The sequence below is a fragment of the Colletotrichum navitas genome, assembly GCF_030913465.1.
Source record: "Colletotrichum navitas strain CBS 125086 chromosome Unknown LY79scaffold_126, whole genome shotgun sequence".
NCBI lineage: Eukaryota > Fungi > Ascomycota > Sordariomycetes > Glomerellales > Glomerellaceae > Colletotrichum > Colletotrichum navitas.
The window spans coordinates 61,479-76,391 of record NW_026850672.1 but is presented as its reverse complement, the minus strand read 5'-3'; the positions used below and the strand labels follow the sequence as shown (position 1 = coordinate 76,391).

At 59.0% G+C, this 14,913-nt stretch overlaps 4 protein-coding genes across 4 annotated transcripts; 2 read left to right on the top strand and 2 right to left on the bottom strand.

The window, feature by feature from the left end:
* Positions 1-3,262: 3,262 nt before the first annotated feature.
* On the top strand, positions 3,263-3,823 carry LY79DRAFT_674518 (uncharacterized protein; the record flags this gene model as incomplete). Its single annotated transcript, XM_060564316.1, has 1 exon — positions 3,263-3,823. One exon carries the CDS (start codon positions 3,263-3,265, stop codon positions 3,821-3,823), a length of 561 nt encoding a protein of 186 aa, XP_060407894.1.
* Positions 3,824-4,507: 684 nt separating this feature from the next.
* LY79DRAFT_618709 (S-adenosyl-L-methionine-dependent methyltransferase) lies at positions 4,508-5,925 on the top strand. The gene is made up of 2 exons (XM_060562026.1): positions 4,508-4,854; positions 5,086-5,925. The coding sequence occupies exons 1-2, from the start codon at positions 4,654-4,656 to the stop codon at positions 5,548-5,550; spliced, it is 666 nt and encodes a 221-aa protein (XP_060407893.1). The 5' UTR covers positions 4,508-4,653; the 3' UTR covers positions 5,551-5,925.
* Positions 5,926-8,045, bottom strand: LY79DRAFT_571488 (uncharacterized protein). Its single transcript, XM_060559251.1, has 2 exons — positions 7,181-8,045; positions 5,926-7,104 (listed from the first exon to the last, which is right to left on the bottom strand). The coding sequence occupies exons 1-2, from the start codon at positions 7,629-7,631 to the stop codon at positions 6,029-6,031; spliced, it is 1,527 nt and encodes a 508-aa protein (XP_060407892.1). The 5' UTR covers positions 7,632-8,045; the 3' UTR covers positions 5,926-6,028.
* Positions 8,046-8,669: 624 nt separating this feature from the next.
* Positions 8,670-13,372, bottom strand: LY79DRAFT_528288 (microtubule associated protein; the record flags this gene model as incomplete). Its single annotated transcript, XM_060556006.1, has 2 exons — positions 8,670-9,848; positions 9,914-13,372. The coding sequence occupies 2 exons, from the start codon at positions 13,370-13,372 to the stop codon at positions 8,670-8,672; spliced, it is 4,638 nt and encodes a 1,545-aa protein (XP_060407891.1).
* Between the last annotated feature and the right edge of the window lie 1,541 nt (positions 13,373-14,913).

The window sequence follows — 14,913 nt, the reverse complement described above, 5'->3', positions numbered from 1 at the left end:
CGGACTACGTGACCGTAGGCAATCTCTATGGCGTTCAGCCTCGTCGTTCTACGATAGATATGCGTTCATCTACGGACAGATAGAGTAGAGGATTTCCATGATGTTTTTCTCGCATCGTTGCCTCGCCACACCAACTCATTGGAGAGTAACGTGTGGGGTTGGACCCTGGAAAAAGAAAGCTGCGAATCCCGGGCAGGCTTCCTCTGCATCCCATCTCCGCCCCCCCTTTTCTTCCATGATCTGCGGGGCACCCATAGCGAGACAAGCTTCCAGAGCTGTGCAAAGCGTTATGTAGTTTAGATCAGACTGGAGGTTCTTGTATCGATTCTAAGAAAGGACGAGGTTAATCAATTCACAATGCCTGTGAAATGTGCCTTCTCTCTCAAGGGCCAACTCATATACAACAATACAAGAACATGGTGGGAAAACATCTGAGACCGGGCAGCAATGTTCGTAATGTCGCGAGGCAAGGCGCAAAGCAAAGTTCAGGTGGGCTGAGATGCTTGCGGCTTAGCGTCATTACTTCCGGCATCGGGAGACAAACAGAAGAAGCCGAGTGGCCAAACCACCATCACCGGCCAGGGAAAATGCACTCACCAAACAACCCTTGCGGTGGAGGTGGGAGGGGTATATTGCTTTTCTTCCGCATTTTGATGTTATCGAAGGCATCGTAGGGACCGCAGGTGAGTGGGGGTTCGGGTAGCAGTCATATTGAGAGTTACCCTGGACGCGACATTTTCGCGACATGTCGCGACATGTTCGCGCGTCGAGCGCGAGGATGAAGTGATGGGGGAGGATGGCATGTCCCACCTCTTGTTCCCTCTTGAGGACCGTTCTCTCTGCGTTGCGGTTTATCTCCCTTTCTTGATTTCTTCGTGCTCCTCGGGGCGCAGACATGTATCGACATTGACTCCGCGGGCGAGCCTGGCAAGATTAAACTTCTTCAAGACATGCAGGACTACCAGACGAGATCCGGTGTACTAAGATTCGGCAGCGCCTGCGGCTAGGACTGGTAGAGGCATGTACGCAGTCCAAACAATGCTGCCGCCGCCATGTCATCAACAGACCAGTAGGATCCAGCGGGCAAAGCTGCTTACGCAGCATGTCCTCATCTCGCGGTGCTTGGGATTATTAATTAGCAAGAGCATGGCCTCTCGGCGTTCAGCTTGCGGTTGCGGGTAAAATGACGGCCGCCTCTTGGTAAATTTACGGCCCTCTTACTGTATCTGATAAAGCCAACCAGATCAAGCAGGCATTTGCTACAGCCCTAGCCACAGATCCAGAACAACTGGAAATACCGTATTCCGTTACCCTAACTCTTGCTAACCCTAACCCTGGCCCTAGTCACAACCAGAATCCTAACCAACCCCAACCACTCTAATCATTCTAACTAAAATCTTCTCTATGGTTAGGGTGGTTAGGGTTGGTAAAGATTCTGGTTAGGATTCAGGCTAAGGTTAAGGTTAGTTGGGGTTAGGGTGACGGAATACAGTATCTCCAGCCGCCTCTTAGATTTTATCACAGGGTTTTGCAGGGTATATTCGGCGTTAATTGCTGCCCGCAATTAAAGGCGACAATTTTGCGATAGGTTTAGTAGGGGGCCGTGAAAATACCAAAAGGAGGCTGTTAATTTACCCGCAACCCAGCTTGCAACCGAGTGACGTGGTTCCAGGCAACTGCACAGGCATACCGATCGTCCACGGCGAACCGCAGGCGGTAGGACGGCACTCGAGCGAGCATTCTTCAAGACATCTGATACAAAGCCTTGTGGAACATAAACGCCTGTTATAGGGAACGACACTAACGCCGTGGTGCTTGGCCGGGACGGGCCGGCCGAATGGTGCCGGAGGCGGTTAGACCGGAGTTGGGCCGGTTTCGTCCGATGGCACGGATTTAGGTGTATTTCCATTCCCTCCTCGATTACAAAGCAGCGTTATTTTTCTGCGGGATCGTCTCTGCAACCCTGCGCTGTCGTTTCATCCCCTACAGCCTGCAGTGTGGCGGCACTAGGGGAGGAGGAACCTCCTCTCCCCAGAGGAGCGGCGAGCAGACGCCCTTCTCGCCGCCCAGCCGCGATGGGAATCACGCAATTAACTCGCACCATGACGAACCCGTCAATGAGCCCCAATTCAACTTGGTTTTCCATCGTCGATTTAAGCTTCTGGGGCCGTTGTCGACGGAAACGCCCGATTGGCCGTCTCTTGCGTGTGCTACGAGGCGATCAGTCGTCGTCTCTCATCAGCTCTATCTGGTCTAATCTGGAGAGGGGGGGGAGAAGGAGGATGTTGCCAGTGACATCTTCAATGCTTCACACGGCCCCCTCTATTTCTTTTGGAGCCTCGTTTTATGGTGGATTTCTCAGCGCCACGTTTCTCTTCCCCCTCCGTTAGCGGGCATCCGGGATTCGCTGCGGTGCAAATCCCGCCTGAGCCGCCTGTACGACCACGACTCGATAGCGGGCTTTTGCGTACGTGCGGCGGAGTATGAGACAAGGCATGGATGGACGAGCAAGCATTTCGCATTTGTCAGCGCGGCAGAGGATCTTGGTCGAGGCCCATCCGAGATGCAAGCGATCCTACTCCAAATGTCACTTGGCCCGTTTTTGTTACCTCTTGTGTCTGTCACTGAAGTGTGTCTGTTACCTCTTGTGTCGGTTACCTGTGCGTCTCCGTAGGTGTGTGTGCGTGTGTGTCACCCCCCCCTCAACTCTCCTCTCCCCTCCCTGTATGTATCATTTGCCTGTCAGAAGGAAGCCGGCGGTGCCTCGTGGAGGAACAAGAACCAACTCAACGTGCTCAGGTTAATCCTGGTGGCTTGGGTCATCTGATTATGGTGATGATGATGATGAAGATGATGATGAAAATTCCGCCTCCCCTATTAGATCCGGGACCAAAAAGGCCACACAACAAAAGTCCGGTGTCACGGCTACTACGTCGTATACAACCGGCAAGGACACATTAGTCAACCGAGACCCGCCCGTCGAACTCGACAGAAACGCCCGATCGCCGTCCCGCACCCACCCCACTCGAGCTCGTGTATCTGGGCTTGAGCTATCAGTCCCACCGCTCTTTCAAGGCCAAGTGCGAGGTTGCGTTCCGGACTACGTTTCCACCGGGTTCCCAGCTGTCTTGGGAGGGGTGGCAAGGACATATATAGCTCCATGACTTCCACGTCTTGACTGAAGAAGTTCACGCTCATCTACGAACAACACCACATACCCCCCCATATACAAATACAACCCGCGAACACCGAAACCGCAATCATGACTTACACTCTTCACGATGCCACCGTCCCCCTCCTCCTCTCGGGTCTCAAGACGCTGCTCAACCTCTTGAGCAAGGCCGAGGCCTATGCGGCGGAGAAGTCCATCGAAGCCGACTCGATCCTCCAGTGGAAGCTCGCCGACAACATCGACATGTTCCCCTTCTCGTTCCAGTACTTCGTCGCCACCGACTCCGCCATGAAGATCGTCTCTCGCGTCCAGGGCACCGAGCCCCTGGCCTGGGGCAAGGACTTTGCCGGCCTCGGCGAGTTGCGCAAGCGCGTCGAGGAGACCATCGCCTTGGTCGAGTCGGCCGACCCCAAGACCTTCGAGGCCCGCACCGACGCCCTCGTGCCCCTCGGCCTCGGCTTCGGCAAGGGCGAGATGCAGATCCGCGCCCGCGATTACGTTGTCGCCTACGGCATGCCCAACTTCTTCTTCCACATCCAGACGGCCTACTGCATCCTGCGCGCCAAGGGCCTCGACCTCGGCAAGGGCGACTACCTCAACCCTTTCATGGGCCCCTTCGTTGAGGCCCACCAGAAGCAGCAGCAGCAGTAAAACAGGGGGGAAAGCAAGCGTGGTGAGAGGAGGAAATCATCGTCACAGGATGACGCCCGGAGGGGATGTCTGGGATTGGAGCATGGAAGAATACCAAAGAAAATAAAGTATGAAGTAAATGAATTGAATAAGTCAGCAAAGCCGGATCCGCGAGTTGACGACACCCTCGTGAGCAGTGTACTAGTAGCAATGACGTTTGAGTTGCCCAACCCACATGGATTCCATGGTGTGACCCTAGCTGGTACATATGGCATCGACTCGAGGAGCTCAGAATGTGCATGTGGCTGCCCCGAAATGTCGTGCCATGACTCGCCGTTGACGATTGGTGTATGTTTATGAATGAGATGGATTCGTTTCAGGACTGATGAGTGCGACTATCTGAAGGAGAAGGACAGGGTGAGGAATGATGGAGCAAATATACCCGGGATGGGCTGTGTTCCCAAATCTCAAATTACCGTCCATCTTCATTATCAAAGAGGCGTCAAGGAACATCGTCAACATTGTCAACATCCTCATCATGAACCCCTCACTTGACGGTCGGGATGTGAGGATTCCAACCACGGTCGCAACTGTCTGTCTCTAGCCAATTAAATGCTTCAATTCTAGAGTACCCCGCCCCCACCATCACTGACTTTTATTTTATTTATTTTTATTTTTATTTTGTTTCCATCCTTTACTCTGCTAAGCACATTCACTCAAACTCACTCGCTCACTCATCGTCGGCTCATCGACTCATCGACGCGGCACCTTCACACTCACCTCCCGCGGGCTCATCTCACACTGAACACTTCACTCACAACTCGGCACCTCACTCATCCGCCTCGCACGAGATGGGCGAACCCAGCGAGGCCGAGGCGCTCGCCACGCCCGAGTTCTGGAACGAGCGCTACACAAAGTCAGACGGCTCGAACCCGACACACGAGTGGTTCCGCACCTTTGCCGCCCTCGAGCCCTTCTTCCAGAGGCACCTCTTCTCTCAGAGACCCCCGGAGTCGGCGCCGCGTATCATGCACCTGGGGTCCGGCGATAGTGTACGTTGCTCACTGCTTGCTCCCTTACTCACTAATTCCCAGTTCCCGTTGTTTCAACTTATATCACACACATACACACACACACACACACAGCTCCCCCAGCTCACACTGAACTCGTCTTTTACACACATACACACATACACACATACACACATACACACATACACACACACGCACACACGCACACACACACGCACACGCACGCGCAGGCGCGCGCGCTAACACCCCCAGACCATCCCCGCCGACCTCGCCGAGCGCGGCTACCGGAACCAGCTGTGCCTCGACTTCTCCACCGTGGTCGTCGACCTCATGGCTGCGCGCCACGCCGCCGTCGCGGGCGGCGGCATCGAGTGGCGCTGGGCCGACGTCCGCGACATGCCCGACGCCGCGCCCACGGGCTCCGTCGACGTCGCCTTCGACAAGGGCACCATGGACGCCATGATCCACGGGAGCCCGTGGTCGCCGCTCCCGGACGTCCGCGACAACACGGCGCGGTACCTGCGCGAGGTCCACCGCGCCCTGAGGCCCGGCAGCGGCGTCTTCCTCTATGTCACCTACCGCCAGCCGCACTTCATCCGGCCGCTGCTCGAGGCCGCGGGGGCGTCGTGGGACCTCGACATGGAGGTGCTCGAGGGCGGGGAGAGCGCGTTTGATTACTACGGCTGGGTCCTGTGCAAGAAGGCGGCGGACTCGTGAGGGGAGCGCGTACCAGTGGGAAGGGAGGTCAAGGGATTGGGTTTTAGATACCTCGGTTATAGACATGTACTTAGATTACGAATCATAGAGGAGTTGCGGTCTCATATTTCTGGGTCGGACTGGGCGGTAGCGACTGTAGAGGGAGACCAGTTGGGATTCCGGTCGATTCGAGTGAGGGATGGCGGTGTGCCGGACAGAGTTACCCTCATGGCCAACCTCGCGCTGGCCGAGTGAATGCTTGCGTCTTCATGTCTCTCTGTCTGGTTCCTGGTCATTGGCACCAGCCAGCAGTATTGAGACACTGGACGCCGTAGTTTCACTCATCACTATCACGGTCAGGAGGACGTTACACACATACCGATGGCATCAAAGACATATGTCTCGCACGTTCTCCCTGCTGTCCGTCTGTCTGTCTTACTACCTCGGCACCACTCTCCCTTACATTCCGAAAGCCTCATCTCGGGTCTCACCGCCAGTTTCAGAACCCCAGTACTCGGTTTGCCCTCTCAATCAGCTCTCGCTCGCCGCGCCCGCCGCCGTGTCCTTCCTTCTCCGCGGCCGGCAGCAGCCTCTCCAGCCCCATTGCCCGCCTTGCCTCCGCGCCCCGGACCGCCTCCTCCCCGGGCCGCCCGACGTGCTCGCTCTCCCCTTTACCGCCGGGGAAATCCGGCCCCGGCAGGCCCAAGCGGAAGGCCTCCCGCTGCCGCGCCAGGTATGCGACGTTAAGGTCCGTTGCCGGGCACACGGGCACGTACAGCACGCTCGAGTCCCCCGCGCCGCGGTGCACCGCGTCGACGGCGTGCACCTGGTCCCCGTGCCACGCGACGTAGTCTCCGGGCCGGATCCGCGGGACGTGCACCATCGTGCCGCCGCCGAGCCCCAGGTGCGGGTGCAGCGCGTCGCTCAGCTCCTGCCCGTGGCCCGGCGTCGCACCCTGCAACTCGCTGCTCATCGCCTCTCCGCCTGTGAATGCCCAGTTGTCCTCGGCCAGGAAGCCTTCGGCACCGTCGGCGGCCCCGGACGTCATCTCCCATACCTCCCGCCGCGGCCGGAAGAACGGCCGCAGCAGGAAATATGCCGTCGAGAGCCGGACGAGCGGGTTCACTAGCAGAGTACCCTCGCGCGGCCCGCACGCGCTCATGCTCAGCCACCCCTGGAACATGCGGAACATGCTGCACGCGCCGGCGCCATTGTACAGGTCCTGCACGGCCCCGACGCGCGCCGTCGCGTCCCACGGGTCGTAGGCTTCCCAGTGGCCGCGGAAGACGGCGACGTAGGTGCCGCCGCCGCGGCCATACCCGTCCCGCTCCCACCGCTCCACGGACCCGCCGTCGACATGCGGGCCGAGGGCAAAGGTCGCGTCGCCGGGCTGCCGGATGCGTAGGCGGTCAGCATACGTCAACGGCTGCATCGAGATGGCGGCGTCGGTCGACGCGTGCCAGAGCTCGCGCATCAGCGTCGCCTGCGTCTTCAACATGTTGGGGTGCGCCCGAGCCCGGATCTGTGGGGGAGACCAGTAGAGCTCGTAGACCTGCGGGTTATCCGGTGGGAAAGCTGGATTTATGCCGTGTCAGTCGAAGTCAAGTGACTATGAAACAGAAAAGGGGGCTTGGGGGATGTTCACACTTACCCTTGGTGGACGGGTTCCTGCGCACGTACGCCTCTATCTCATCTTTGTACGCCCTCGCCTCCGCCTCGTCGACGACGCCCCGAATGACCAAGGCGCCCCTCTTGCGGATCTCGTCCCGCAATGCCGTTACACCCGCCTTAAGGTCCCGGAACTCGACGATGGGGATCACGGCAGGCCCTGCGGCCCGGACGACCTCGTTCTCCTCCCGCAGCGCGCGCAGGAGCCGGCCCCAGGACCGCGTGACGGCGTCCTCGTGCCCGGCGACGAGGTCCCGCTTGAGCGCGCGGAAGCGGTCGGGGAGGGGCGCGCGCTCGGCGCCCGAGAGGGAGACAAAGACGGACGAGATGTCTCCCTCCTTCTTGGGCGCGTGGTGGGCCGCGGCCCCGGCGCCCATCGTCATGACGGTGCGGTGCTGAGGTCGGAGGCGAGGGATGGCGGCGAAGCGGGACATGATGTTATGCTATGATATCCCGTGGGACGTATTTTTGATGGTGTGGGTTGAACGGATTCTATGCCCAAGATCACGAGGCTTGGCGGCTGGATGCTGTGTAACTCGGCCTCGCGAAGCTCTCGAAAATAACAAAAGGCCAGCGAGACTCGACCGTGGGCTAACCAGTGCCAACAAGAAGACTCACGTAGGTAGGGTATATCACAAGATCCAAGATCAACAGCTCATGTATGCTCCCCTCCAAGACATAATATTCGCCATCGCAGACGAGCCCATCTGTCTGTTATATCCAATAAGCCGACCACCTTCCAGCGCCTTTCTTTCAGCCAACGTCGGACTTCTGAAGACAGCCATCCCGATGCCAGACATGCAGAGCCTTGGCATGCTCCATCGAGCCGTGACGTGAGAGCACCATCGCGAGGGAGGGGGGGGGGGGGGGGATAGGCGGGTAGGCGCATCCCACCCGACATGTTGGGGACGCTCAGGGATCGCCCACATGATGACATGCATCCTCTCCAGGTTTCGAGACTAATCTGGCCTTGGACAAATCACTTTGCGAGAAATGGTCGGGTGGCGGTGGAGCCGATGCGGAACCGGTGCGGAGGGGTGCGGAGGGAACTCCGAAGGTTAGAGGGGAGATGAGGTTGCTCACGACGAAGCATCCAAACAAGCCATCCAGGGCTCTAGCTGCGTGAGCGACTGTGGGACGCGATCATCGCCATATCAGCATGTACGTAGTATATATACATATTTATAAATGTCCGTGGTCCGTCCGACCTGTCAAACAACGCCAGACAGAGGCTTTGGTATTAGACTATCGTACCCAAAAGGAGGCCTGTCCACGCAAACTCCATCAAATCCCCAGCAAAGACCGTCCTTCGTTGCTGGCGTTACGAATGCTGAAAGAGGAAGAAAGCAGAGGGAAAAGGCACAAGACACAAAATAACAAGTCGCCCGCCCACTCCGGCTCTCTGGTGTTGATACATATGGTGAAATGATACAAACGAAATAGACACCATCCCTTCACCTCCTCGCCCCCCGTCAGCTGTCTCCCAGTTGCCCGTTGGCCCTGCGTATCCGACTCACTTCGCTCCTGAGATCGCGGTTCTCCGTCTCGAGCCCGCCCAGCCGCTGCCTGGCCGCATTACGGTCCTGCGAGCGTCCCTCGCGCTCTGCCTTGAGCTTGTTCTCGAGGTCGCGTAGCTTGAAGATCCATCGGTTGTCTGTCGGCTCCCTCTCTGCAAGCGTGCTTTCATATGGGTTGTGGTTGATGGAGCCGGGCGTCGTCGCCGTCACGGTGTGGTTCGAGACGCTGCGCGTCATCGTCGGCGCCCGCTCGCCCTTGCGGCCCTTCCGTTCACGCTCGCGAGGCCCCGTGGGGATGGATGGCGAGGGGCTGCCGCTGGCGGGGTCGGGGACAGCAGCGCTGGGATCGTTGGTTGCCGAGTAGGCGGCCCGGGTTCTGACATCCTGGGCAGTCCGCAGCGTCGCGTTTTCCACCTTGAGCTGGCGGTAGGCGTCCTCCAAGCGCGACATCCTGGCCTGCTCGTACGACCCGAGAGTCCCCGACGTCATACTGTTGCGGACAATGGTCTCTAGCCGCTCCAGCTTCTTCGTCCGAGCCTCGAGGTTGGTCTCGAGACTCTGGTACTCGCGCCACAGGTCCCGCTCCACACCCTTGATGCGGGACGAGAAGCCGCCAACCATCGTCTCGATCGTCTTGACCGCCGCCATGAGGTTTTTGCTGAAGCCGGGCAGCATCGTGGCCACGGCCTCGAGGGAGGGCAGGGCACGCCCGTTAATGAGGCTGTTGTCGTGAGCCCAATCGGTGCCGCAGAGGGCCGAGAGCCTCGTCCACAGCACCAGCAGGAGGTTGTTTCGCTCCGTGAGCTGGTCCTTCAGCGACGTCTCAAGCTGCGACATCCTCTTCTTGTCCTGGGCGCGCGCCGACTCGAGCTCTGAGATACGCTGCTCTTGCGTGCTGGCCGTGTTGGACACGTGAACGTGCCTCGTCTGGAACGTCTCAAACTGATTCCTCGTCGTGCGGTGCGCTTGCCTCTCCTTCTCGAGCTCTCCTGCGAGTTTGCGGGCCTCCAGTCCGTGGGATTCGAGCAGCGCGTCACGCTGCTTGATGAGGCGGTCCTTCTCGACGAGCGACGCCTTGGTGGTGTCCAGCTCGCGGACCGTGTTCTCGAGCTCACGCTGGAGCTTGGCAATCGACTGGTTTTCCCCCCCTCGTCAGTGGCACGAAAAATCAAACGTATAAAGCCTCGTGTCTTGCTCACCTTGAGTAGGCTGGAACGCGTCCCGTTAAGATCGCCCAGTGCCTCCCTGAGATTGTTCTCCAGCTCCATGAGCCGTTCCTTCCATTCGGTCGCTTCGACTTCGCGCGAGGTAAGACTCTTACGCAACCTCCGAGCTTCGTCTTTGGCCGCCGACATTTCGCGGTTAAGTTCGTTGACGAACTGCTGCACCTCCTCCTTCTCCTGGTTGGAGACCATCTCGTGCTGCCGGCGCTCCGTCGCGAGGCGTTGCTCGAGCTCCTTGACCCTGTCGCGTTCGTCGCGTAAGCTCTGCTCGGTGTTGGCGAGTGCCGCTTCGAGATCGCCGATGCGGATCTTGTCGCCCTCCTGCTCCTCGCGGAGGAAGGCGATCTCGCCCTGACTGGACTCTTGTTGCACACTGAGTCGCTGCGCCTTGTCGTTGGACTCAAGCAGCTTGCGCTCGAGCTCCTCGGACTCCTTGTTAGCGTCCGCGAGCTCTTGCTCCAGCTGCTGTATCCTGCGGATCTTGGCAGCCTGCTCGTCCTCCAGTCCCACCAGGGCCTCGCTCATCTTACGCATCTCCTCCTGAAGCGCATCAAAGTTTTCGGTCCTGTCGTTGAGCTCGTGCTGGAGTCTCTGGATCTCGTCGTTGCGTTGGTCTGCCTCGCCTTCGAGGGCGTCAATCTCCTCCTGTGCCTCTTTCCGCAGCGCCTCAAACTCCGTCTCCATGTCGGCTTGCTCCGTGAGCGCCTCGTCTCGCTCAGCCTGCAACGCCACAAGGTCGTTCATGGCGTTGTCGAGGTCCTCCTGGAGGGCAACGGCAATTTCTTCTGCCTCCCTCTTACCCTCGACTGCGGTCTCAAAGTCGGCCATGCACCCCTCGAGCTCTCGTTGGAGTTCCTGGTTCTGCAGTTTGAGCTCACTGATCCTGTCGCGCGTCTCGGCGAGCTTGTTCTCAAGCTCTTCGCGTTCCAGCTCGTCAACCTCTGTTATTTGAGTCCTGCTGGCGCTCACGCGTGACATGGACCTGTGATGCGTACCGGCCCGCGATGCCGAACGATCCAGAAGAGAGTCGATTGTCGACGGCGCAGGGCCTCCCCGGCGCTGTGCCATCTTGAGATCTTCAATCTCCTGGTAAAGACGCTCCTTTTCGCGGTTCCTCGACGTAAGCATGGAAGTCTGCGCGCCGACCTCGCGTCGCAGCTCGGCATTTTCGTGCCGCAGCTGCTCACTCTCCCTGCGCAGCTCCTCGACCAACGTGCTGGCGGCACTGAAACCGCCGTTGGTCTCGTGGTCTCCCGAAAGGCCAGAAACAGGGCGGCTGGGTGACGTCTGTCTGGGTTTCTTGGTGATGTTGTAGATGTTGGTCGTGTGGTGCAGGCCGCCGTGGCTGCTGCTCATTTCCTGCTTCATGCGGAAGATTTCGTCGCGGAGCTTGCGGTTGTCTTCGTCAGACTGCTCGCGTCGTGCTGTCTCCTGCTCAAGAAGATCCTTCCAGACATCCGCCTCTTCCTGGGTGCCGAGGTTACCGCTCGTCCTCTCACCTAGCGACCTGACAACCTCGCTCAGCTTACGCTTCTCTGCCTCCTTTGCCATGCTGTCGTTGCGAAGCCTCTCTATCTCGGTGACGTACTCCTCGACGCGCTCGCGCAAGTAGATGAGCTCCTCCTCGCGCTCCTGGGCGTCCTGATCGGAGGAGCTGTCGTTGGACGAGCCGCCGCTCTTGGCTGTGCCGGGTCGGTCCTGGTCCTCCTTGAGCTGCTTCTCTAGTTCCTTGACCCTCCTCCGCAGTGCCTTGTTGTCGCGTTGGATGACGGCGAGGTTCGTCTTGAGCTCGACGTTCTCCGAGATCATCTCCTTGACACCCTCTTCGGACAACTTGTCGAGGCGGTCGCTGAGGAACATGACCTTGAGTTTGAGGTCGAAATTCTCCTTGGACAGCCGCTCGATGGTGCTGCTCTGCTCCTTGAGCGTCAGGTTCTTACCAGACCTGGTGGAGGCGCCGAGGGGCATGTCCGAGGGTTTCCTGGGCGTCACGAAGCCGCTCTTCGTCCTGTATTCCTTGGCCAGAGACTCGGGCACGTGCACGTTTCTAACGTGCCGGGCGATGACGGTGTCGGTGGGGGCAGTGAGGTTCTCTTTGGAGGGTTTCGGCGTGGCGAGGAGATCCTCGTTTCGCCTCGGCCGCCGTGGCGTGAAGAGGTTCTCGGCCTCTTCGAGCGTCTCGAGCTGGTTGGGCAGCGGGTCCGGGTCGTCCATGCCGGAGACCATGCTGCCCATGCTCACGGAGCGTGACAGTATGCTACTGAGGCTGCGGGGCAGGCTCGAAGTGGTGGCAGCGCCGGCCGAATGCATGGCAAAGTCGACGCCCAGGTTGCCGGTGCCCTCGCTCTCGAGATCATCGTGGGTATCTGGGTTGGTGACGAAGGAGGAGACGGAGGAGCGCTGGCTGGTGACGCGACTTCGCAGATACTTGGGCCGCGTGCCATAGCTCAGGGCATGCCCCGGTGTGCTGCCGGCATCGACGGGGTCGCCACGAAGGCTTCCATCGGACCGTCTGCTGCGCAAGGTGGTGGAGGCGGAGCCGGTAGGGGACTCTGCGCGAGAAAAGGAAGTGTCGTCGTCCGTGTGCTCGGCCGGAATGGGCGCCAGCGACAGCTTGTCGGTGCGGCCGCTGGCGCTGGACAAAGCCCTGGAGATGGTGCGGGCGGCGGCGGCGGCGGCGGGCGACGAGGACATGTTTTCGAGAGAGGATGTCGTGTTGGAGACGTCGGCGGAGGCAGAGTCTTGGGGCCGCAGCTCAGAGAGGTTGTTCATGTTGGACATGGCCGAGTCGTCGTGGTTCGCTTCGGGCCTCGGCCGGGGGATGGGATTGGGGCTGGCAGGGGGTTGTCTCGCGGGTGCAGGGGACCTTGCGGACGAGGCGGCGCCGTCGAACAGGTAGGTGTCGTCGGTGCCCTCGTGGGTTATGGTTGGGATGGGAGAGAGGCGGGAGACGAAGCTCGACTCGACGTCCTGGAGATGGGCGCGGACGGCAGACTCGGCCAGGGAGTCGCCATGACGAGAGTCGTCAAAGGTGGCGCCCTCGACGAAACTGGTGTCGGGGACGGCAGAGGTTTGAGGTCGTGGGGGAGGGAGCATGGATTCGTTTGAGAGATCGGGGCCAGCAGCGGGCTTGGAAAGGGGGGTCTTGCGGCCGGTATCTGGGTCGGTGTCGGTGTCGCGGTCGAGGTTATGGATGCGTTCTCGACCAGGCCCATCGTCGTTGGAGGGGTCCTTGGTCGGGGTCTTGTTGTTTTGCGACTGGTGAGCGGCGGCGGCGGTGGGGGAGACGGCCGTGTTTTCAGGATAATCGAGGGACGAGGCATCGTCTTGGTCGTCGCCATCGACACGAAGAGCAGTGGTCGGGCGGTTATCGGCGTCGTCGTGGTGACCGTCGCGGGTGGATGGGCTCGAGGGCCGGTTCTCCTCAGGTTCCATGGTGGACGATGGCTGCGCGAATCGGAGGATGCATTCGGTTAGCTGAACAGGACGAAGTTCCTTTGTCTCAGTCGAGGGGGGTTGATCGACGGTCCTCGAGGTAACGAGTAGCCGTTTTGAGTTCGAGGCTCGAGTCGAACCGTTGTCGGCGGCGGCGGCGGCGGCTAAGGAGGAGGAGGATAAGGAGGAGGGGGATAAGGAGGAGGAGGGATATTGTTGATTGAGAGTGTCGGGGTATGTTCCGTTCGACGATGGGGCTCTCAGGTGGATGAAGTCGAATGAAGTCAAAGCAGCCGACTATTAGTTAGAAAATGAGTGTCAGACTTTTTTTTCCCTCTCTCTGTCGTTCCCTTTCCCGGCCCATTGAGAGCATCCGTGGGCGTATCTGAGCGGGTATGCGACGTGTGTCACAGAGTCTGTGCGTGGGTGCAATGCAGGAGCGATGGACCACGGATGCCGAACCACGCGTGGATACGGTCCGGTACGGTACATGATACCGTAGAAAGGTATGTAGATAGGTAGGCAGGTAAGCTACCTGCCTAACTAGATGCCTACCGAGATAGGTACGTACGATACATGGAGCTCTCTCTACGAATTTATGGGATGGACATGTATACATACATACATAGGTAGTACCGTACCGGCTGGGCAAGAGCAAGAGCGAGAGGGATGGAGAGAGAGAGCACGTACCTTGGGTTGCCCTTTCTTCTTTGGTTCGACTGCAACACTGCGCTCCTGTCACTTTTAGTTGGAAGGAGGTCTGGGCTTTTAGCGCGGTCTGTCGAGAAAAGGAGGTGCGGCTGGCAGAAAGTACGGCCAGGGAGGCAAGGTGACAGTGTGTAGAGGCAGGTGCACTCGGCCAATCCGATGAAAAACACTTGTACTGCGTACAGAATCACCCGCACGTACGAAGAAAGAGACGCTGCGCTTTGTTGCAACGAATTGCCAGAGGATTTGCTGTTGGATGGATGCAACGCAACTCAACGCAAAGCGGCAGATTGGATTGATTGGATACCCCGATTGGCCGGGGTGTGCCGCTGCGCGCTCGGTCCTTAGAAAATCATCCGAGAATCAAGCACCCTTTTCCTGCCCTTTTTTTTATCGTACTCCAGAGGTACGTACTCTTCCAACCCCTATCCCTCGTCTCGTTGCCGTGCCACCCAAGCTAAAAGGGTGCTAGTGGAAGAACCCTTTGTGTATACTGCTCTCCATGGGCGTTCCCGGTGTTTCCCTCCTCCCCTTATATGGCGTACTTCGTATCCGTACGAGCAAAAAGAAGTACTTGTGACTCCGGGCGGCCGGGGGACACCGTGATGCATCCGAAAGATACCCCGCCGGCCAATGACGGAGCTCCAAGCCAGTTCCCGGCGACGGCATAAGCCATATCTTCCCGCCCGGCCGCATTATCCGTCGAGTGGGCCCTTCTGCCCGTCCGTCTGCCATTCCTCGCACTCGTGCGCTTGTCGAGTCGTGCTCCCATCCGCGAGATGCAGGAGATAGGGGGCCCATTTATTCAACCCCATCTCCATCTTTGTGGCCGG

Coding starts and splice junctions, on each gene's coding strand:
- LY79DRAFT_618709 (XM_060562026.1), top strand. CDS start 4,654: ATGGGCGAACCCAGCGAGGCCGAGGCGCTCGCCACGCCCGAGTTCTGG. Junction 4,855..5,085: donor ACCTGGGGTCCGGCGATAGT/GTACGTTGCTCA, acceptor TAACACCCCCAG/ACCATCCCCGCCGACCTCGC.
- LY79DRAFT_571488 (XM_060559251.1), bottom strand. CDS start 7,631: ATGTCCCGCTTCGCCGCCATCCCTCGCCTCCGACCTCAGCACCGCACC. Junction 7,105..7,180: donor CAGGAACCCGTCCACCAAGG/GTAAGTGTGAAC, acceptor GCATAAATCCAG/CTTTCCCACCGGATAACCCG.